This window comes from Trachurus japonicus, chromosome 21, assembly GCF_045865225.1.
Source record: "Trachurus japonicus isolate A0001 chromosome 21, Traja_1.0".
Lineage (NCBI taxonomy): Eukaryota > Metazoa > Chordata > Actinopteri > Carangiformes > Carangidae > Trachurus > Trachurus japonicus.
Genome location: NC_140927.1, coordinates 9,695,641 through 9,718,882, shown reverse-complemented (window position 1 = coordinate 9,718,882; position 23,242 = coordinate 9,695,641). Strand labels below are relative to the sequence as shown.

At 42.0% G+C, this 23,242-nt stretch overlaps 1 protein-coding gene across 16 annotated transcripts in view; it reads right to left on the bottom strand.

The window, feature by feature from the left end:
• stxbp5l (syntaxin binding protein 5L) overlaps window positions 1–23,242 on the bottom strand; it is a 202,777-nt gene that overhangs the window by 2,999 nt on the left and 176,536 nt on the right. For 2 of the 16 annotated variants that reach the window (XM_085765841.1, XM_085765843.1), the window contains 9 exons: window positions 21,075–21,179; window positions 17,605–17,658; window positions 14,637–14,816; window positions 7,829–7,930; window positions 6,580–6,819; window positions 2,846–3,209; window positions 2,095–2,260; window positions 1,284–1,395; window positions 869–1,089 (listed from right to left, as the gene is read on the bottom strand). In XM_085765841.1, the coding sequence (XP_085621967.1) occupies window positions 869–1,089; window positions 1,284–1,395; window positions 2,095–2,260; window positions 2,846–3,209; window positions 6,580–6,819; window positions 7,829–7,930; window positions 14,637–14,816; window positions 17,605–17,658; window positions 21,075–21,179 (1,544 nt within the window). The remainder of the gene's footprint in view (window positions 1–868; window positions 1,090–1,283; window positions 1,396–2,094; window positions 2,261–2,845; window positions 3,210–6,579; window positions 6,820–7,828; window positions 7,931–14,636; window positions 14,817–17,604; window positions 17,659–21,074; window positions 21,180–23,242) is intronic. The other 14 variants (XM_085765846.1, XM_085765842.1, XM_085765850.1 and 11 more) reach the window with 8 other exon arrangements.

Here is a 23,242-nt window from a genome sequence, read left to right as displayed (position 1 = left end):
TGTACATTATATAATCACTGTGTATCATTGTCATAAAAATTAGGGAAAGGGGATTGGAAGGAAACTCAAGTGTTTCAGGCAGCTATTTAGACTTTTTTTTTCCCAATTTAGTTTCATGATATTTATTTGTAATACTGTAAGGAATACTTTCAAATTTAATGCTAATAAAAACCATTGACACATTAACCACATCGTAATTTAAAGCAGATAACAGCGGCACGGCCGTTTCGGCTAATGCTGTGTTCAAGGCAGGCTTTTGAAACCGTAAGTTACAGCTTCAAGTCACAACTACGACTTGGTAGCGTTCCAGGTAACCCGTAGCTCGTGTTTTTACCGTCCTGTTGTCTGTGAAAGTTCCCTATAACGGCCACTCGTAACTTCCGACCCGTGAACTCGTACCAGATCGAACTGGTATGACTTCACAGGAAGGAAAAACACAAAGTACGAGTTTCCTTGAACGCACCATGAGTTAGCAGCCCCCGCCCTTGTCAGGCATCAATTGGTCCTCGTGCTACGTCACCACATTCACGCGCATCCCTTGGCTGCACACACAGCCCTTCATGCCGTTCTCTCCCCTCATTGGATAACACTTGTATCCCACAAGGAAAATTTTCTCCTCGGGTTACAGCAGAGCAGAGTGACGGAGAGACTCGTGTTTAGGCTGAAATACTTCATGTAAGTGATTGCTGACGGAAAATAGGACTATTTAGGACTTATATTAACAAAAACATTCCACTGATATCTGCTTTAAGCTTCATTTCAATTTACAGCAGTGCTTATAAATTCATAAATTAAAATTAGGTAAAATTTATTTTTCAGACGGCAGTTCCGACTGAACTTATTACTACTGTGATATTCTTGTCATTACCTCATGAGCGTGTTTGGAGAAGGTTTCTGCACTTGTCATCATGAGGGCGGTTCGATCCTCCAGCTCCCCCAGTCTTTGGCCTCTCTCATCCAGGGCGATGCGGGCCCGAGCCAGCTCACCCACGACTCCACCCGCCGCCACCTTCATGCCCTCCATCCCTGCCTGCCCTGGGATATGCTGTGCCAGACTGCGGGATGCTTTCCCTGCTGCTGCCTCCCCAACTGCCCACAACATCAGGTAAAGAAAGGAGAGAGAAAAGAAACAATGGTGATAAATAAATAAAGCACAGTCCTGGTTCATAATACCTTTGGAAGACTTGAATCTTTTATGATTTACTGATTAGGATTACCTTCTTAGTAAATTAGCACATACTGGAATAAAGCACTTAGACAAATAAAGACAGACAATAACATACAGAGCTCTTCTCTGTCAAAGGTATGGGCGTTTCCTCCAAAGAAGCCTTTTAGAAAACCTCTGTTCTGAGCTTCTGGTGTTTCTATTGGTGTAAACAGCTCTCCCAGCATTTCCTGGAATGAAATACAAAGGTTTTTTTATTAAACAGTTTAGCACCAGCAGTGTGTTGCTAATATTTGTTGACCATCAATGAGATAGAGTGGTGCCAAAGTGGGAATATTTTCCCCACTTTCTTTCTCTTTTCATTATCCTTCAGAAATCAGGTTGTAGGCTACATACAGTACAACTGAACGATAATAAGCTTGTTGTAGATCGACAAATATCCTCAATGACTGGGAAGAATTAGACCATAACCTGAGTAACCAGTGTTTGCCTGTAGGTGGCACTACGGCAACATCACGTTACAAGCTCCGTTACAAGCACATATCATGTGTCAGAGTGTGATTATGGCTCTTGAGATAAAGCATTTATGAATATGAATATAACCATGTGCAAGAGCATTCACACTGTAAACATATCAAAACAATCAACCCACTGGGGTTAAGACCACATATGACAAGTGTGGCATTTCAGTGGCTCCTGTGAGCTCTGGCCTTCAACCACTTTCTGCACCAGTACTTTTCTAAACTCGGAGCAAAAACATCAGACAACACATGCTGTCAAGCAGATCCCCACACACAGATGCAAAAATTAGAAAAAAAATTGAGTCTTTTTTGTACATAACTACATGAATGCCTGCTAAAACTAAAATGCACCAACTAAAAATACGAGACATTGCTTGTTATAGATGTGGCACATGCTGCAGTGCTGACCTGCAGGTTGTCACACATCTCCTGGCTGTATGTAATCCTCTGGATCTCTGTCGGGGAGCTAAGATATAGTGCCTGCCCCCCATTGGTAAAGCAAAAGGTTCTTGCAATGCGCATGTCGGTCAGAGGCAGGTAGTTGACGTCCATCAGTGGTCTTAGACTAGGCAAACTTAGGTGAGAAGAAGAAAAAGAAAAAGAGAGTGAACAGTGATACCAGAAACAGCTTTATAATAGAACCTGGAAAACAAAAATAAAACCGCAGTGAGTAAATCACATCACATTTCAGAGCCAAATTTCGGTTACATAAGTTGAGCTACATTAAAAGGATAGAAATATAATGATTATTACTGATCATCAAATCTACAAAGTTACAAACTGTATGAGCATTGTAAACTATAAATAAAACTTCCTTATTTACATGAAATCAAATATATATATATTATGTATTTATATTGCATGTAGTTTGCTCGTATCCAGAAGTGCACTATATTTTAATGTATTGTAATGGATCCCACTATGCAGAGTTTACCTGTGTATACAAAGCATTTTATTTAAAGCATCTGAGTGGGTAATGCAAAGGGGAAGTAATAATATCTGTGAAGGCCATAAATCAGTCAAAGTCTAAGCAGCAGTAAAGTAAACACTGCACTATGTTGACACTGAAAGTTACATTGCTGTATAGGGTAAATAATATCTGTGAATTATTTTAGGTAAATCACAGACAGACAATAGAGATGTAGAACTTTCTACGTACCTGAGTGTCATGACGTGACCGTTGGCACAAAAGCAGGCCAGGCACACACTGTTGGACACAGATACCACGTCGGCTCGCAGGACAAATGATGACTCTGTGATGTTGTGGACGAAGAGGCAAGACTGCGAGGGCATCAAGAAGACTTTGGCCTGCCTCTCGGAGCACACCACAGCCAGATGTCCCTCTCCGCAGGCGTCCTGGGAGGATGACGGGGAAAAGTTGACCAGCTTGCGCCTCCGCGGTCGGTCGGGGTCCTCGGGGGCGTTGAGGTCTCGCCAAACCTCGTAGGGACTCTGAATGAGCGCTCCCATGCAGTCCAAGAAGCCAAAGCGCAAGACTGAGCCCTTCAGCATCAGGACTGTTCCTAGTAGTGTGTGGGTAGAGGCAAAAAAGGAAGACATGAGGGCATGAGGCAAGGCATGACATCTAAAACTCAAATGTCCAAAACTTCAACACATCACTACCACAAAAATGTCTTAGTGATGTGCTGGATCCAAAATGTAGTAGTCGTGAAAAGGACAAAAACAAAAAACACTGCAGCCCAGTTTGGTTTGTTCACCACATGGAAGTTGTTATTTACTCTTGGCTACAAAGTAATCTATTACTAACAATATATACCAGAGTATGCTGGCATTTTTCTCAAAGACAACATTTACTGCACAATCAACGCTCCACTCTCCACAGGGAATCCACAGGAGCATAAAACACACAGGCAGGGTTCAACAATACTTGCCTCTCTGTTCGCCAATTTTTCCTTGCAACAGAATCTGTGACCTTCCAGTAATAAACTGGCTTCTTGTTCACTTAGTCTCAAGAGAACAACTGCTGCGTCAAAGGGCCTGGATTTTGGTTCAATTGATGTTTTTACACTGAGAAGGAGACCTTTTTCCTCTCACAGCGGGGCCTCCGGACTGGTAATGCATGTTTGAGTAGCTCAGTTTTGTTTAGAGTGCCCAACACCATCGGATTGCAAAATCTATTCTTGCTCTTGAGCACAGAGTGAACTCAGTGAAAGATCATGCACGATAGTTCCCCATAATCAACGATTCTCCCGCTAATTGAAAAATGATTGAGCTTTAGTAGCCCGGTGGTAGAAGTAAGACTGCTCACAGCTGAATACACTGCACTTAAATCCTCAGGAAATGACCTGCCCTTATTATAAAAGCCTTGTTTTGTGCTAGTGCTGTGTTTTCATTAATTTGTCTATGTGGATGTTTTTATGTCAAATATAAAATGGAGTTTAAATAAAAGCTAATGCTTTTATTTACAGAGAGATTATTACTGGGTTTGGAGCATTATGGTCTGATGCTCTTTGCACAGCATTTATCTATCTGCAGAAAGTAATCTTTACTGTGTGATAGCAACACATGGAGCATTTTAGCATCTTTCAGCTCATTGTTTTGGGTTTCCAGTGTTGTTATGCTTTGTCCTTCATTTCAACCATTTTAAAGTACAACGTCTGAAGCTCTCTGGTTGGCTGACTTGGTAGAGCACAGCGACCTGGGTCTGAATCTGACTCAAGCCCTTAGCTGCATGTATTCTCCTCTCTCTTTCTAACTTTCCTGTCACCCTCTCTCTCACTGTTCCTGTAGTAATAAAACAAGAACAAGCAAAACACATGTGTATTATTTCCTATGAGATTTTAACATCTTTGTTACATGTCAGCCCTAAGAAAGAATGTGGCAAATGTGATGAAGTTTCATCAATGTGTTACTGACATATGTCCATGAAAATTGCCACTGCAGAGACATAAGTGTAGAACTAGTGCGAAAACAATTCCACTCTGAGGAAGGAGTGCAGTGTCCTAAAATTATTTGACAGGAGGAAGCCCCTTGCCCAGGAGGTCACCTGAGATAAGCTGCTGCTTATTTTCATTGGTGGCAGCTAGTAGTCCTCCTACCAAGAGAAATAATGACAGACAGTGTGAAGGCATGGCAGAGCGGAGGGTAAATTCTCCTCTATGTGAGTGCAGAACCCCTTTGTCCAACAGACTGCACAGTTTGCAGCGTTTCCCTCACTGATGATAAAAATAAGACCCCATGGTGCAGGGACTGTGGAAGTGAAGAAGCATACAGTACTATTGTTCAGTCTGTGTCTGCATTTGTATTATACAAGAGCTCACCTCCATTCTGAAAATGGATTTTTAAAGCTTTAAAACATACAGTGCATTCAGAGAGCGTTCATACAACCCCTATAGGGTTGATAACAGCCTAGACTTACTTGTAGGTTTAGTAGACCCCACTAGCCCATATATTTGGGACATGTGTGTATTGATTATGCCTTTTTAAGCTTTGAGTCTCTTTAGGAAAAGCTATCTTTGGGAACTTTCTTTTCTTTTCATTTTTTATGAATAAAAACAAAAATAAATCAGAAAATCTGCTCATCATAGGCAGGAAGAGGTCACAGTTTGGGTAATGAAAAAAAAACAATTTGGAAAAAATGTTAAAATGACATCAAGAGGAAGCAGAAGAAACTCCTTCAAAAGGACTACGAGGTGCTGCAGGTGGTACATTAGATTAGGCAGAAGACCTTCATGGCTGAACTTCAGGTGTCCTCACAGTGAGACAGCAAGCTGAAAACCTCAGTGAGAGCTCGACAAGGAGATCAAAGTTCATCCTGACGGGGTGACAGGGAACCTGCTCCTCGAGCGAGATGGGAGGGCTGAGCGGGACACTCTCCAACAAAAGATGGCAGAGGAGTTCAGACTCATGCAGCAAAAGGCAGCTGGAAAGAAATGTTTCTGCAGAGAGAAGTGGGGGAGCCGACGACTCCTGACAACAGCAATCAGCTCTCACTCAACCACCAGCTCTACACCAAGCTCAATGCTGAGAGGGAGAACAGCCAGATGGCCGACCACTCTGAGCCCACTTCTGCTGGAGGTGTTTTCCCCTGAAGAGAGACTTTTGCCTTGTCCCGTCACCGAGTGCTCGCTCATGGGGGAACTCTGGATATTTTGTGCTCTCCTGGCCAGGGCCGTTGTATAGGGGAGAAAGGTGACTTTAGTATTCTTTCAGGGGGCCCAGAATACCTAGCAACAGCCCTGGCCCGGCTGAGACAACCAAAATGTTTGCTGTGAAAAGGATCTACTTATCGATATGACTGACAAAAGAAAATTGTAAGTATAAATTTCTGCACATTTTTTCAAATCTTCTAATTGCAGTTAAGTTTCTAAAGAACCTGTAATCAAATGTTGGATGTATCTCTCTTCAAGTGTTGGGCTCAGATAACAAAGTATAGTTGCTCTAATGAAGGCTGTAACATTGATCTAAAAATAGAGCATATTATACATAATTTAGTTTTCATTCATCACTGGAAATTTGTTGTGTTTTCATTAGCTTCAAATGAGCCCTTCATATCAACATACATGTGCTCTTCCAAAAAGCCCGCCAACTTTCTACAGTAGGGGGACAAACCAAACACTGGCAGACAGCCATTAATACAATTTTTACTTAATCTTAAGGCCACCATCATCCGACACGCTTGGGAAATCAGAGGTGAAGGGAACATTATTCAGTTAGTTGCAGTCTGAAGCCTCACCTCTAGATGCCACTCAATCCTACAGACTGGTTCTTAAACTTAATAAAAACTACTCCAAATGACATTATATTGCTTTATTTTATTCCATTGTTATTGTTCATTTGTATTGTTGAATTGGAAAAGAAAAAAGAAAAAAAAGTCAGCATCCAACAGCCCACATGACGCCTTTGTAATGATCCCCAGTCACTGGGACTTACCACTGGGCCCAATGGTGACAGGTTCCTCCATCCTCTCCTCCTGCTCCGTGGGAATGGACATTGGGATGAGCAGGACCACGCCCAAGCTGGTGCCCACCCACAAACACGGGGTGGGCAGGGCATCGCTCTTGCGCCCATAGGACTCTCCGAACTGCAGGGTGGTGACGGCTTCTTTGGTGTCCCGGTCGATGCTGGACACGCTGGAACTGCGTGAGCGGCTGAAGGAGTTTTCACGACTCTCTGTAGCGGCAGCCAGCCAAACACAGATGCACAGCACAGGCAGAAACGATGCAAGAGGACAGAGACATGAAGCGTGGACAAAAGAGGGAAGAACATGAGAGAAAACAAGACAGAGAAAAATCGTGTTGAAGGACAGATATTTATGGAAGCAGTAAAATAGTGATGGAAGGAGACAGCAATGTGATGGACGATGGAGAGGTAACAGTAGTACGAAGGGACAGGAAGTTAAAAAAGAAAAAAGGTATTCCGTGAGAAGAGAGGGAGCGATAACAAGCAGAGAAGACAAGTATTCTAAAAATGAAACATAGTTTGAGTGTGTGCCATGATGTAAAACACTGGAACATGTTGGAAAATACCATTGAAAGGAGCAAGGAGATCAAACATTACAAAGGGACACTGGACACAAACCTATTTTCACATCACTCTCCTGCTCGCTCACACACACACATTATGTCTGTGCTAGTTTAGAATGCACTAGCTGATGACACTGGCAGACTCGCACGCACAAGCACACACCAACAACACGCACACTCATCTATTTACAGATAGACATACACGAGAATACACACACATACACACAATGGCAGTTGAACCAAATTCAGAAACTCCTTTAACTGTGTTTGAGTGCTGCCCATTCAGGTCCTCCATTGTGTACTTAAAGCCTCCATCATAAAAGTATTTCTGTATTGCTGCATTTCTGAATTATTCAAAGCCAGGCGATGTGCAGTACTGCGTTCCCAGCCAAATGTTACACAGAGTGCAGACTTTATGTAACAACTCCAAATGGGCGCTGTATGCCAAAATGCTGACTGCAAAACATACTCTGTGCACAGCTACAAAGATGGGATCACCCCACTCCTACACCTTGGGACGAGAGCAAACACTTCTAGGCATGTTTTAGATGAAACAGGGCCGCAGGACGGATTGACATACTGACTGACGGACGGACGAACGGATATCTGTCAGCAGGACAGCAGTTGATGGGTTTTTTTGGCCGAAGCCCCCTTACCTCTGTCACTCCAGCAGTAGGCGCTGGCGGTGTGGTGCTCGTCGTGGGAGTACATAGCGACTCCGTGTAACTGCTGGAGCATTGCCCTCCTGGATGCATAACCTATTCATTCCCCCACAACATGAACCCCATAGGTCAAACCACACCCGCCATGACCCCAAAGAAAACAAACGCACACACGTGGGGCACCCAAGAAACAAGACAAGATGGACAGATGAACAGCGGTACCAGAGAATGAAAGAGAGGGGAAGAGAGAAAGATGCAACTGAGTGTGAAGAGACTCCTTCAAATATAGACAGAGGCAGAGAAAGAGTATGACTGCTTGACTACAGCTATGGTGGCCACACAACCTTTCCTCGCATATCCATTTTCTCTCTGAACACCTTAACAGCGACGCCGTCTTTACACTATTGGTCCTGAATATCGTCCAGTGTGGTCGGTGAGGAGTGACTGTACAGCACTGTTGCACGACAATCAAAATGTCAATACTGCTTTCTGCTGCAAGTAGAAAATCGTTTGGAGTGGATCCCAATTTACAAACTGCTTTCAAAACCGGTGTAATGAGTCTGTATGGCATTGCATTACAAAACTGACACAAAAACAGAAAACTCAAGAGCATAAATGATGCTGCAAAAGCAAAGACCTCCATAAATAGATTGGCATGTTTGTTTGTTAGTTGGTTTTTGTATTGTTTTCCACAGTATCAGAGCAGCATTGGTATATTTAGATGTTATAGCCTGAATTCTGGTACCGTGACAACACTGCTGCACAGTGCTGCTGGCAGCCACAGGGACAAAACAGCCTTTTGCTGTGAGTCTGGGCAGCAGCGGCTCAGTTTAGCTGTGTATTGCTGGGTTGTGTTTACGCTGTGTGACAGAGCCAGTGGGGTGCTGGCTAATGAAAGTCAGGCACAGTGATACTCTGACAGGACATGGGCACCCCTGGGGCACCTTTACAGGGAGCTAGAGGCGGGCGAGCCAGTGTCAGGGAGGTGATAAGGAAAAGGCAGACAATCTGAAGCGGTGAGACAGACAGAGTGCCAGATTTATACAATGGTACATGCACATACACCCACGCACGGACACTTTAGAGAGACAAGGACAGACACCTGGAGACTTGGCTTAATTCCATGTTTATATCTATACACCTCCAATGGCCATGGACAGAGCTTTCTGCCAAATTTTGCTGTAACACTAACACATACAGAGAGATGATGAAGGCTGGCTTTTTCAAGATTTAGTTGTGGATTTAATTTAGAAATCTTCAACCTTAAAATGTAACATTGTAAAAATTACGATTCACTGCTGTTATCCAATGAGGACCATATTACCGTGCATAAAAGACCTAATGCTCCAGCATCTGTTTTTCTACCGTGGAACGTGGACATAGATGTGTGTATGAGTGTGTTTTGAAAGTCTCTTCAGCCTCTGCACAATAGGTTAGTAAAATACAGTTCAGTGCTGCCTCTCTTTCTTGTGAACTACATTAAGGTGAACCTTAATTTAAAGGTTTCACTAGGTGGAAACAACACCTCCCTCTACTCTAACAAACACATTAACTGATAACACACACTCTGTCTTACAGACTTCCCTGTCATTAAACTTACACTTCCAGCTTTGTTACCATTGTGCACTGGCAAATACAAATGTATCACACAACAGTGTCTTCAACATTTCCCTTCAATATTTCATACATAACTGAAATATGGATGGGAGGGATGTTTACTGTACATTGAGCCTGGCTTCCCCTGCCATTTCCCTCCTCTGTCTCCTCTGCTGGCATGGAGGCCTAATTAAGATCGGCCTCATCTCTCGCACCTCTCATTGACCTTTAATTATTCCAGTGATCCTGCTGGCTCTTCACTGTGGTAACCCAGTGAAACTGATAAACAACAGTGCCAAAGGGAGGCAGCAGTCAGAGAATATCCAACAGTCTGCTGAGAAAAGCAACTCTTCACACATAATAACACACATTATAGAGCTCCTGCAGACTGTGGCTGCTCTTGATGATTCATCTTACTTCATCCTTATCGCACTCCACTTAGTGAATCAATCACAACATACAATTTATTGCATATCTTGCTGTATTGCAGTCAGGAGAAGTGAAATATCTGATTAACTAAAATTAGAAATCTGATTTAAATGTTACAGGAGACTGTAGAGTGCTTAAGTCAAAACACAGCAACAAGATAAAATATTGAGTTACTTTATATATGCATGCAACATTACAGTTTCCAGGCATAAACTAATGAGTGCTCGAGTATTTAGGTCTGTTTAACATGCAAATCCAACAGTATCTTACAATATCTTTGATATTGTTCTAAAGTGGTAAGAAGTGGGTAAAATATTCATGACATCCCACATTAATATGAAGTGGGGTAAGCAGGGGCATGCTCAGAAAACGTCACGTCAAGCTGTCTGTTAGATTATATAATACCTTGTGTGCCAAGTTGACAATTTGGTCAAGAGGAAAGCTGGTGATGTCGCCACATTGGAGAAGATTTATGCAACGACATCCCAATGACTCAGTGTACAGATGTGTCAAAACTCATTAACCAAAGATGCCTTTCAAACACAGGAGAATTTCACTGGGTCCAAGAAAGTGTCATGGGTTTCATGCACTGGGGTGTGTGTAGATGGAGCAGCTTTCATCCTTTAAGTGCCCCACAGCGCCTGTCTGACACCCTCTTCTCTACACCGAAATGCACTTGCTGCAAAAGACAAAGGACCTTCTTGTCATAGTTGTCATACCATGTCAGATTTTAGACACTGATGACTACTGTAAATTGATTAAAGCCAGGGTCACATTCCCTGAGCTGCTTCAGCACTATTCAAGCAGGAGGATACTGTCTACCACTTATAGGCACAGAGTGGAGAGGTGGTTATCCATTAGACACATGATGACAGGCTTCTCTAGCATCAGACAGGAGCTGGACTGCCCTCCATCCATCCCTTGCTGTTTTTTCTTGACTCTGCTAGCTTGTTGACAGCACTAAGTGAAACATTGCACACCAGCCTGACAAACTAAAACTGGATTAATAAATATGTTTTTTTTTCCTTTCCTGCTGAATTTCTGACAGTGACTTTTGAGAACTGTGCCTTTAGCTTTAAGCGTTATGGTTGGGAAGTTTTAAAGCAGTACTAAAGAACTTTCAGTTTTGGTTGAGTTTGGCGGCGCCTGTGGACCAAAGCGGTAGTGTTTTGCCTGAAGGAAGACTCCATTTCCCATGAATACTAGCGTGAAGCCCTGTAAATATCCTGCATTAAAATTAACAGAAGACATCAAAACTAAGTTTCTGTTTCCAGTGGATCATTTCAAAGTGAAAACACAAACATAATCCATTGCTAAAGTGCCGTTTTGCCTGTTCCCTCCTTGTTGTGACTCGCAAAAGTGAAAGTGAAAGTAAAGTGAGAGCAGGGTTCCTACCATGCTCCTCAAAGCTGCTTAGTGCCAGAGAAAGAGATACAGACCCCCTCAGACCACGACAGAGGTGTCATTCAACTTGTTGTAAGTCGTATCATCACAAAAGTTATGAAAATATTTTATGAAGGTTGAAAAGTTACTTAGTGCTGGTTTAACGCAACGGTGGAAAAGAATAATTTCTTTCATTGTCTACACTGGTGTGGTTTAAATGCAACCTGAGCTGCTTTAATGAAACATTCAGCTTATGCTGATCTTGGCTCCAGCTCAATGCTGCATAATGAGGTTGATGAAGATGGCGGCAGGAATCTAATTACACAACTGATGTAAAAGGGTCGACTGTGTGCCAACAAACACTGCACCTATTCCGTTTACTACTTGGAAAATATATTTTGCACGGGTAAGTTTGTTTAAACTCTTAACTTCATAGCACGGCACAGAGGTGTAGAAAATGGGATCTAGCAACGTGGAATAACTGACATTTCAGTTGCTGTGACACTGTTGAGTCTTCTATGGAGAGAGATCTGTTGATCTCACAGAGCCACACATCTAAAAGCAAACAGGGACAGGACCATGAGCGAGTGACCTGCCCAGACAGAGCTTTGGAGATGTGTACTCTCCTTAGGGGCATCATATGAAAGCAGTGCCGGTGGTATACCAGATATGTATCAGTTTCATCTGTGTTGTGTTTAATCTTATAACAACAAGGGCCCGTTCCCCATTGTCCCTCCCCCCAACCAGTCAAGGCAGACCATGAGTCGGCTTCAGTTTAATGTTTCTGCATTAAAAGAAACTTTTTCCATGTGCTTACTCATGAGAGAAAGTTTTCTCTCTGTAATAATATAAAATATAAGAGGACGGTCTAGACCTGCTCTATATGAAAGTGCCCTGAGATAACTTCTGTTGTGACTCAGAGCTATATAAATAAACTGAATTGAATATATGACAATCTCCTGCTGAAGGTGCCAAAGTAAGTTTTCACATTTTCCATACTTTAAATTAAAGTGTTTAACGCCCTCTCTGCCTTCAGGGCAAATCACAATGTCTGTCAGTTTTTATAAATCACCCACTCCCGAAACCTGCAGTTGCTCTGGCCAGTGTCTGCCGTTCTCGCTTACATTTCTGCCACCCAAAAATCACCCAGCTATGTGAGTCACTGTAAAGACTAAAAGTGCAACTCACAGATTTGTCTGGCAGAGAAAATCTTTGGCTCTGAGAGTAACAAAGAGAAATAACACAGTTTCAACACTACAGGAGGATGTCAGGAGTCCTGCTATGATGAAAGATGTGTGTCTCACTTTTGTCTGAGAGGGAGGATATTGTTGATTCAAAATCAATAGACGTCCCGCAGCGGTGTCTTGATGTCTGTTGCCTGGCAGTGACAGACTAAGTGCAACATTTCATACATGCTGTGTAATTAAATGTTCTTGTACAATCCAGGCAAAGGCCATTTTTCTGTGTCAATTCTGAGGTCAATATCTTAAAATTAAACTCATGGAAGCAACATTTCATGTCCTCACTTGACAGAAGATTCTCTCGTCGGCTTTTTTTTTTTTTTTTGCTTTTGCCGTCACATCTTTTGGAAGAGCAGGATGGCAATACTAAACCCACAAGCTTTACGATCATCCAGAGCATCAGATGGTGTACATTTGAATTATTCAGTTCATACAGTATAGCTATAAAAGCACGCACAAAGACAGGGGAACATATTTACACTCACAAATGCACACATTTCCCTGTTATCACACACAAAGCTGATGTACACACACACGCACACTGGCACACAAACCTGCACACAGATTTTCACACTGATTATGGGGATATGAAGCCCTTTCAGCCAATTCATTTTTAGGCGGCTCAAGTTGAAATCAGGGTGTGAATAAAAGGAGTTCACATGGAAGGAAATAAATGTCAGATCTGTCAGTGAGCATGTCAAAATGCCAGAGTGCGAATCATGCTTGAATGGTCGTCTTGTACTTGTTCACCTTTTTTTTTAATCTGTGCGCATCATGGAAAGGGCTATTTGGTACTTGGAAAGTAAAAAGACAGAGTGGTAGTTGCAATATAAAGGCATTGCACACTCATTCACAAACACATTAACTAAATAAACTTATGAAATGCCTCCCTCGGCTCAAAGTTTTGTGGATAATGAGAAAGTTGAAAGGTGTGGCCACACAACAAAAACCTCCTGTGCACTCTTGTTAGTTAGTCAAAAACAAAACGTGCAGAGTTATTAATGAGAAGAGAAAGAAACATGACAGAAAAAGATAGAAACTACCTCAGCATACTATGACTGGTTAGAAAAATACAGTGATTAATTTGATGCATAAAAATGAACAAAGAAAGGAACAATTAGTTAGAACACTTCAAATTGCACCAACCTTCAGGTCTGAGACATGGTCGACACAGGCAATAGTCTTAAGGGACACAATGCAAGGGCTGCTTCTTGCATCCAGTTGTCCAAAAGTTGTAAGGGGATGCTAATGCAAGCTGCAGATGTACTTGTTTGGAGTAAAGATGTAGCTCAAATACTGCTAAATGCTACAATTGAAGAAGCTGGTGCTCAGTCAACACCTGTTGGCTGATCCCAGGTTACCTTAGTCTAAAAAATGAATTCATATAGTAGAGAATGTTTGTATTTTTGAAGGCTTGTACCCAAACTCTTAGTTTCTTGCTTCAGTGTGAGGAGAAATCAAAAAGAGTGCCTTGCTATGGCTGCTGAGCTCAGATTGGATAATTACTGATTGGGGGATAATTTGATTGAAGAGTCAGTTATGAATGTTTATATCAGAAGCATCTGCAAATTGGTCACTATCCATTAATTTGCTCACCCTACAGCAGTGGCTTCCAAAGTGGGAGCGGTGTCTCCCTGTGTGAGTGTTGTGGAGTTTAGGTTACTTTAGGGGAGAAAGAAATAACATTACCTGGTTAGCTAAACTCCGCTCAGTACTGTATATGAGTCAATTTGTAGTAGCCACAGTGAGAGAGGGCGAGCAGAAAACAGAGGAATGTGATCTATCTTTATTCTTTCTATAGTAAATCCCTGCATCAACCACCTCAGTGCATCAAAGACACATGGTTCTATCTGTATGGTGCAAAGCAGGTGAAGGTACCAGGTGTCTGCTGGTTTTCAGATTGATGCAGGTATTGATGATTTTCCCATCCGGCCCTCAGTTGACTGTATGTTCCTACAGCGACCGCTTCTGACAACTACAGCTTGATTTCAGCTTTTATGCTGCTAACTTGCATTAGCATACACTTGCCTTGTGTTAACTATGTATCAAGCCTTATTCCACTTACCCCAGAGTGAGAGGATGGCATGCACTTGTTGGGAGGGAGGGCATGTTATAGAGGCATAGGGATGGGAGTTGGGAAGACAAGCACACACCTTCAGTGTGGGACACAGGCAAAGAGATCTCCATGCAAGCAGCAGACTGGGCCTTGCGGAAGGGCGGTCGGCCAGGGCCTCTGCGGGTAAGCCGTGGTCCCTCAGGACCCAATGGGACGCGAGGCTTCCCTGCCGAGCAGGGCTGGGAGGTGGGGCTAGTGCAATGTCCATTGACATGATCTGTAACAACGGCAAAGCATTAGCAAACAACGCAAAGAGGGAAATAAAGAAACTTTCAAATATATTCTAATCCACTACTGCAATATCCATCACCACAAGTCATTTAGTCTGAGAATGAGCAGTGAAATCTTCCTTTAAACGAGGGAGAAATCTGCCAATGGGGGAAGAGAATTCTGTTTCAAGTAAATAGCTGCTGTTTTCTCACCCTATTGGGAGATTTTGCTATCAGTTAAAAAAAAGCAGACTTAATACATCAGTTCAGCAGAACACTACATGACCTATGAAGACGGAAATCTTTGCAGTGTTAGGGAAGCAAGCCAATGTTGACAATCAGATCAAAGAGAAAGATGGTGCTAAGAGAGAAAGGGAAGGTAAGAGTGAGCAAGAAAGGGTTGGAGTGGCTTTTGCGTTAGTATATGAGCAGGGAGGAGAAAGAGATGCTGGGGCAAAAGAAAGAAGAGTGAAATATCGAGGCAAAGTGTGAGTGCAGTTTCTTCCAGTTTGTGCCAGAAAGAGATATGAATATAAAACAAAAACAAAAAAAAGGCTTGTTTCATCTCCACTTTGTTTTTTATTTCTTTTGAAGGCCAGAAGCTTTATTGTATTACTGACTGCAACAAAATCTACGAGTGAAGATCAAAGGAACTGAAAATAATATAAAAACTCTATTATCAGGTTTTTTTTCTAATGCAAATGAGCACTCCAGTTAAGTTGGTCTTGCTAAACAATCAACGATGTGGTGCAGACAGAAAACACTTGTACATGCTTTCTCTTCAGGGACATTGTTTGTTGGAAGCTTTGTCCTTACTTAATGTACATCTCTTCTGTGTGTGTGCAAAATCATTTGTTTAGAGCCAAACCTTTTTAATGGGTTGGAAAACAAATAAAAACATAGCAAGAATGTGCCTTGAGTGCACTCAGAGGTTCTGATGCATGCAATTTACTTGGCAAGACAAGAAAAGCTGTTACGACAGCTGCAAATAACCGTTTCATGATACCAAACATTAAAGTGCTCTCACTAGTTTTGAGAGGTAAGTAAGTAAAATTGTGTTCTCTCCTGTAATTACATCCCTGTGGCAGAAAACACAAATTGTCATAATATTTTGGGGTAAGTAGGAAGGTGTTATTAAAGCTTACCATATTTGTATTATCATTTGTCTTGAGGAGGATCAACAGCATTGTGCTAAAGTGTGTCCCAGCAAATTTCCGTGGGTAGAATTGCATAGAACATAGAAGAATACAGAATATTTCATTGAAAACTGGTGTAATTATTGAACAGGTCCATCACTAAACGTATGTATCGTGCCATTGGTAGGCCATAAAGTGTTGGAATAAAGGTTGAATTTAGTTTATACAAATTGTCCCAACATTACTGTTTATCGTACTGATGGAAATTTGCTTGGACACACTTTAAATAGTAAAAACAATAGACAGTGACCCCCCGCCATATCCAATTCACTCTCCTGGTCAGGTCATTGACGCACAAATGATTCAGTTTCAAAGTGAAGATGAAAAGCTCCAGGAAGCCCTCCAGTCTGCGTGCAACACTCACATTCACAGCAGGACTTGCCGAGGCAATGCAGGGATTTGAAACCGGGGATAATGATGGGTCAACCAATGTGAGGGCTACATGACGACACCGCTGTGTCTCAGTATTGTGAATTTCAAACAAAGATGCAGCAAATCGGCCGTTTGCCTCAAAATGTTCTGCAGGAAACTACACAGCAGAAAGAATGGCGCTGTATCTTCACACACACATACACACTTCCCAAAGAACCTACGGATTGTATATGCATCAAGGCTGAGCACACATACTCCCTCTACAGACAGACACACACAACCCACACGCACTTTCCCTCTTTTTACTAAATGGACTGTTCTGACAAAGAACCCATTCATTGTAGAGATTAACAAGACTTACAAACAAGTATTTTTGCCCTTTTACTTACATACATCCTACTGACAAGTCAGACTTCAATTTGAACCTAAAAGGAAATTTAATGGGCCTGAAATGTTCTGGTGGTGATGACACCAAGTGTGTGTGCTGCAGCAGACGAGGTTGTTCTTTTCAAAGTCAAAGCTTTGCAAATCTCGCTTCATCAGTACTTCAGTGATAAAATGAAACAAAAGCATATTATTTTTATATCTGTCACATGAAATAAAGTTATCAAATGAAGCAGGTCACAAGAATAAGTAAGCACTGGCACATTTTGTGTTAAAGAAGCAGAGGTTTTTAGAGGGGACAGCATGTGTGACAGTGACACTGCAGAAGCAGAGCAAAGAGAAACCTGAGACTGGGATGTGTATGTAGCAGATGTATGGGAGGGAATGCTCAGTATCTGTGATGCAGATGATCCAGGTTTAAGAGAGAAATGATCCAGTTAAAATGAGAGAGGTAGCGTGTGATCCAATCACTGTAGAGCAAGGCTGTCAATGGAGGAAAGGCTGTGTAAAATCAGAGGATGGTCCAATCACGAAGAAGCGATAGAAAGCCTCAAATTTAAACATGGCCATGAGTTACAAATCACCTTTATAAACACTTGCAAAATGTAGACGGAAGCAACACAGAAGATTTAAATTAAATCAGATTAAAAAGGGGCAAAATGGACTAACACGTCAGGCCGCTGGTTGAACAGGAAGAGACAGTGACAAGTAAACTGAAAGAAGAAAGTTTGAGTGGGAATAAAAACTAGTAAAGCAACATAAAAGTCTAATAAATACGACAGAAAGAGAAAGTAAATGACTCAAAGAAAATCAAGTGAAAACTGCTGGCTTTCGCCTACCGTACCAAGATCAGTCTTAAGATCTGTTGGCAGACTTAACTTTCTGCCGGGTCCCTTTACTGAAACAAAAGGATAGGAAACAAAGCACCAGTTAATCCTTTCAAATAAAATAAATAATAATTAATGAAAAAATAAAAAATAAAGTTGGTGTAATCTTAGTCAAAGAATGACAAATTAAAATGCAAAAACAAAACAAAACAAAACAAAAAACCCCAAACCAAATAAAATGGAATTCACTCAAACGAACAAAGAACCAGAACATGCACATTGGTGCAGTTGCACACGGCAGGCATATTTCAAAATGCATGCTCCGTAGTTGTCCCAGGCCAGTGTTCCCAGCTATTTCTACAACAACAGTAATACCCCATAACAAATGGGGTGCAGAAGCTATACTGTATAGTAGTGTCTTACTACTACTGGTCATTGTTGAGTTACAACAAGGCAAGAATAACCTATACTCTAAGTTTTAAACACTGCACATGTGTCTAAAATCTGATAAACTTTGACCAAGGTCTTTGCTGCATTTTCTAAGGCCTGGGATGTCTGACATGGATGAACAGAACAGACAAACAGAGTGACACCACAGGGCGTCAATACAAAAACTCACAGTCAGACACTGGAGGCAACAAAATAACTTGTTTAAACATTTTGCAAGCATTTTGCAGTAAGGAGAGAACTGCAAAGGTCGAAGTTGAGATGTTATGTGTCGGTTTTCCTCAAAAAGAAGGCAATATTTCATTGTTTCTTTGAAAGATACAGGATGGTGTTCACATGTCGCCTGATAAATTTCAAGATCAGGTGAAGAGGAGTATGACGATGAATTTGCATTCTTTACTGTCTTGAACATTTTAACTCTACCTCAGGGATTTGGAGAATGCATCAAAGGAATCTGTTATGATTCCTTTGGAAAACAATGTTGACTCAGGTTTCAATCCTTCTGCCACAGAGCACCAGAGAAGAGAACAGTAGAGCAAAGGACTTTAGGGCTTCTGGAGGAAATGGCAATTTTTTTTAATTTTGTTTTTTCTACTGTTCATTCCATTTATAAAATTCATTGTCTGTGCTACATTGATAGCTCAGGATCAAAGGTTATTTAAAGGAAAAACTTTTTTTTTTTTTTAATTTCCTTTATTGAAGAGGGAGGATTTGGGTTGTGGTGGTCGTGGTGCTCTAAATTAATTTCAATTAATTTTTATTCCCATTCTTAGGTAAAGCCTTTTGGATTAGCATAAATAAAGAGATAATAGATGAGCTCTGCATGTGTTTGTGTTTCCTCCATAGTAAAACAGGGATACAATAACATAGAAAATGTTCTCACAATAAACCTGTTTCCCACAGATGGTCCTTCTGTTTAACAGTTCAGTGGCTACATGAGCAGTTCATATTTTTTTTCAATTGTGAATATGAATACATAACCACACGCTGCATGTATTATAACTCACTTCCAGTTGTTTTTATACCTACATGTTCACTGAACCTATATACTAACTTAGGTCAGTTGATCAACATCATACTTTTGTGATAAATATAACAATGGGCAACACCAAGTTTGTACTTACATACATACTATATAGTATATAAGTGATATAATTATCACTACAGGTAATGTAATTCATTTTCACAGATGGAGTACCGTTTACTCCAAGTCTGGTATCTTGATTGTGATAATATAATAACACGTGTGACAAAAATTAATGTTGGATAAGCCCGACTTGTGATCTAAGCATTATGTTGATTGATTTGCTCACATCCCTATGCAAAACTATATCCACTAAAACATTACTTCCTGATGGTGCAGTGGGTGGGATCATTAACCCATTGACAAAGTGTTGGCCTACAGCAAAGCAAAGTTAAACTCCAATATTTTCTGTTATGTTATGCTCCACTTTGCTCTTTTTCTGTGCTAGCCAACGGCAGACAAAGATTTTATTTTTCTGACAGACAGTAGACACAAGACACTACTGAGACGATGAAAATACTGTCAAGAAAAGAAAAAAAACGTTTGGATTGAGAAGTAAAAAATAAGAATTTTTATTTTAGAGGTCCACATATTTGACAGAATTATAATAACATATGGAATGCTGAGATCCCAAATGGGACTAATGTTTTACCACAACACTGATAAACGCACAGAGCAAGCTGAGATCAATTTTATCAGCACTGCAGCCAACCACATAGTGGGCATCATGCAGTTAAAGATGAGACAGTGATGAATGTTAGTGGAGAAGACAACAAGATGAGATTATGGGTTTAACAACACGCAGTCAGAAAGACACAATTGGAGACATTCAGAGTGCCACAGTATGGTAAAGTAGCATGTTGTCCTTTCGTGACAAAGATGTGTGGTTCCAGTGGAGGCACAGTCATTAACATTACAGAGAATGAAGCGCTAGAGGCTCTGACGAGTGAGGAGGAGAAGTACCCTGCTGGAATACAACCCCTCTCTCTTCCTAAGCCTGCCTGGCTTGCAGCATTGCCAGATGACGACGGATCCAAGGTCAAAGCCCAGATCTGGCACATACAACAAACATCACAACATCTACCGGCCTGCAGCGGCACGGGGCAGAGAGACAATGCAACACCGGTGCCAGTCGTCCGCACAAATGCATGGAACACATTGACAAAGCAGCATCAGACAGTCAACTCCTAGAAACACAGCCCCTATCAGCTTGTTTACACTGCAAGCAACTTGGTTGATGATGGATCATTCTTTTGTGACCAATCATCATGCGAGAGGATCCGATTGCGTATTCGTAGTGAGTTAAACCTACAACATGAAAAATGTATCAACTTAATTGCATTTTGAAAAAAAATAATAAAGAAAACTTAATTTTGTGATAATGTTACTGTGATGGTTTGTTGCTCATTTGTGAGATTTTCTTCTCCAGTTTCTCTCAGTCTGTAGGGCCCAAGAGTGTAGCCTGCAGTCCTTGTTACTGCTAACTGCTAACCAATCAGGAGCATTCACCAGTGCAGCAACAAAGACAATAAACCTGTTCCCACCCACCATCTGTCTGCCCCATTGTGGAAGACTATGATGGTGACAGTATTGGATTTAAATTTTCTATTAATCCCTAATAGTCATAGCAATTTACTTCTCCATTTTACTTCAGCTACATCAATCTGCAAAAGTGAATAATGGGCTTTGGTCTTTACATTTAATGACCTTGATAGATTCTACTGTAGCCAATCCCTTAAAGTCACCAATGTTCAATGTTGTACCAGTTACTCCCCGACTCCTTGTTTGTGTAAGGAGCAACAGAGCTCCCAGTGTCTTACTCATAATGTTGCTCACAGTGTGGAAGCAGAGTTAGCATGCAAGGTGCAACAGCGAACCAACCACCTGTCGAAAAACAACCCAATGATCCAATCTAACTCCTTCGTTGCATTATTGCCATAAAATAAAATAAAAAAAACAAAGCACAAGCAGATGTCCATGAAGAGGCTGAGATCTGTGAGACATCCCTCCTCTTACCATTGTCCAGCAAGTAAAAGACTGGACTGCAGTGGCTGGCTCTCAGACTGGCCACAGGCTCTGGCAGGACGCGTGGATCATTGTGAAGGGATGTTGGGTAATGAACTGGAATAGGAGATCCAACAGAACAGACAAGACTTTTCAGGGCAACAGGGGAAGAGACAGACAGAGCGGGTGAAGGGGTGTGGGGGTGGGGGGGGCAGAGTCTTGCAGGTAACAGGGAAGAAAACAGTTGAGAGGTTATGAAAACAAAAAAGGTTAAGAAGGTTAGGAACAACACGATTCTGCGATATGATACATTTTCACCAGCACAGCCATCACTAATGCCTGCCACACACATAAAGATAATCGGGCTGATTTTGCCCCGATTTTCCCCCTTCCGACCACGGACAGACACCGCCCGATTATCTTAAGGTCTTAAGATTATCTTATAAGATTCTCTTGTAGTGTGTGGTGTGTTAAGAGTCAAAATTCCCCCGACAATCGGCTCGGAAAACGTTCGGCGCCGATAATCGTAAGTATTAAACATGTTCAATATTTACGATTATCGGGGCCGACTTCGGTGGCCGTTTCAATCAAAAGTCATCTTGTGTGTGGGAAGCCGGTGTTGTGCGGAGAAGTGCCTGCTTGCCGAGCTCTGCATGCTGCTCGCGGCAACAAGCCACTTCTCCGCACAGGACCGGCAACCTTACAGAGAGCCACAGTGCAGCCCTGGCATTACATGAGGTTCACACAGACATTCACGCATACACAGGAGGTTTCCTGATAGCCGATAGCAAAGACAGTAGCGCTCGTAGCCGGCCACAGCCAGCAATACAGCAGCCATGTTTAAACGATCATGTGACCGCCGCTCACAGCCCGTCATGTGACAGCGCACGGCTCCCTATTGGACAGCCGCTTGACTGCTCGGCGTCCGGAGCCACAGACACACAGACACACACAGATGGGATCGTTGTAAAGGCTGAAGTGTCCCGCTTTCATTAAAAAAAAAATTACGTCTCTCTTATTGTCCATTCCGGAAATAGACCCGAAAGAGTAGCTACAACGACACCCCTGGTATCGCTGCTGATGCCGGATTGTTTTCTGACCAGAGGGTCAAGATTCTGAAAAATCTCAATGTGTGTGGTGTGTTGTGTTTGGAATATCGCAGGACACCACACACAATACGATCAAAACTGTTCAATCACAGATTTTTTATCTTCATGTGTGGGGTCTCTCACAGATAATAAATCGGTTGAGATTTATAAAATCTTTATGTGTGTGGCAGGCTTAACACAAACACTCACTACAACTACTTTTCCTACCACCGGTTCACCGATATTTCCAGCAGTGCCACTGGTGTTGTGTTTCCGGTCTCTGAGTCAGCCATCATGACTATTCCAACAGCCTCACCTATCAGCTCCATACAGCCAGTCCCTCAGCTTGATTACACATACTGCAATGACCTAAAGCATTTGCTTACTGTATGCTTCAACGGAATATGTAGTATAATATTTACTTCCAAACACACACTCATGCTACTTCCCCTTCCACCCCCTGAAGTCATGATCATAACTGAAACTCAAAGAAGCAGCAAAACCAAAAGCATGTCAATCAAGGGGCAGTTGTCGGTCTGAGAAGTGAAGCTCACTTCCGCGTTCAAAAAACTGTAATCCCCTCGGCTGCCTCTGGGGGCTGGTGTCAGAAAGCAGCATCCTCCATAGACCCCCAAGATCAAAGCCTGGTGTCATCACGTTTTTTGGTCTCAATCGATAGTTTCTATCCCCGCACACACTCTGAGAGGGGTGAATTTTTTTTAAAACTCTACTGTTTTACTATTATTAGGTTAAAATTCTCGCCAATTAGGGTGTGGAAACGTTGAGTGACAGGTCCGGAGCGGTCCGTGGACAGCTGCTTCGAGGTCAGTGGGCGGGTTCTTGGCCGGTAAATCCAACATGGCGCTGTTCAGGCCGCCATATTTGAGTCACAAAAACGACTCCCCAAAACCAATGGGTGACATCACGGATGCTACGTCCATATTTTTTACAGTCTATGGTGTCAATAAGTTTTCTCCCTGTGCTCCAAGCATGAAGGACTGGGGCAAAAAGTGTCTATTTACAGAAACATGACCAATTGGAGCTGTGGGAACTCTGACAGAGGATGTGCACTCTGTTGGCAGGCAGTGATAT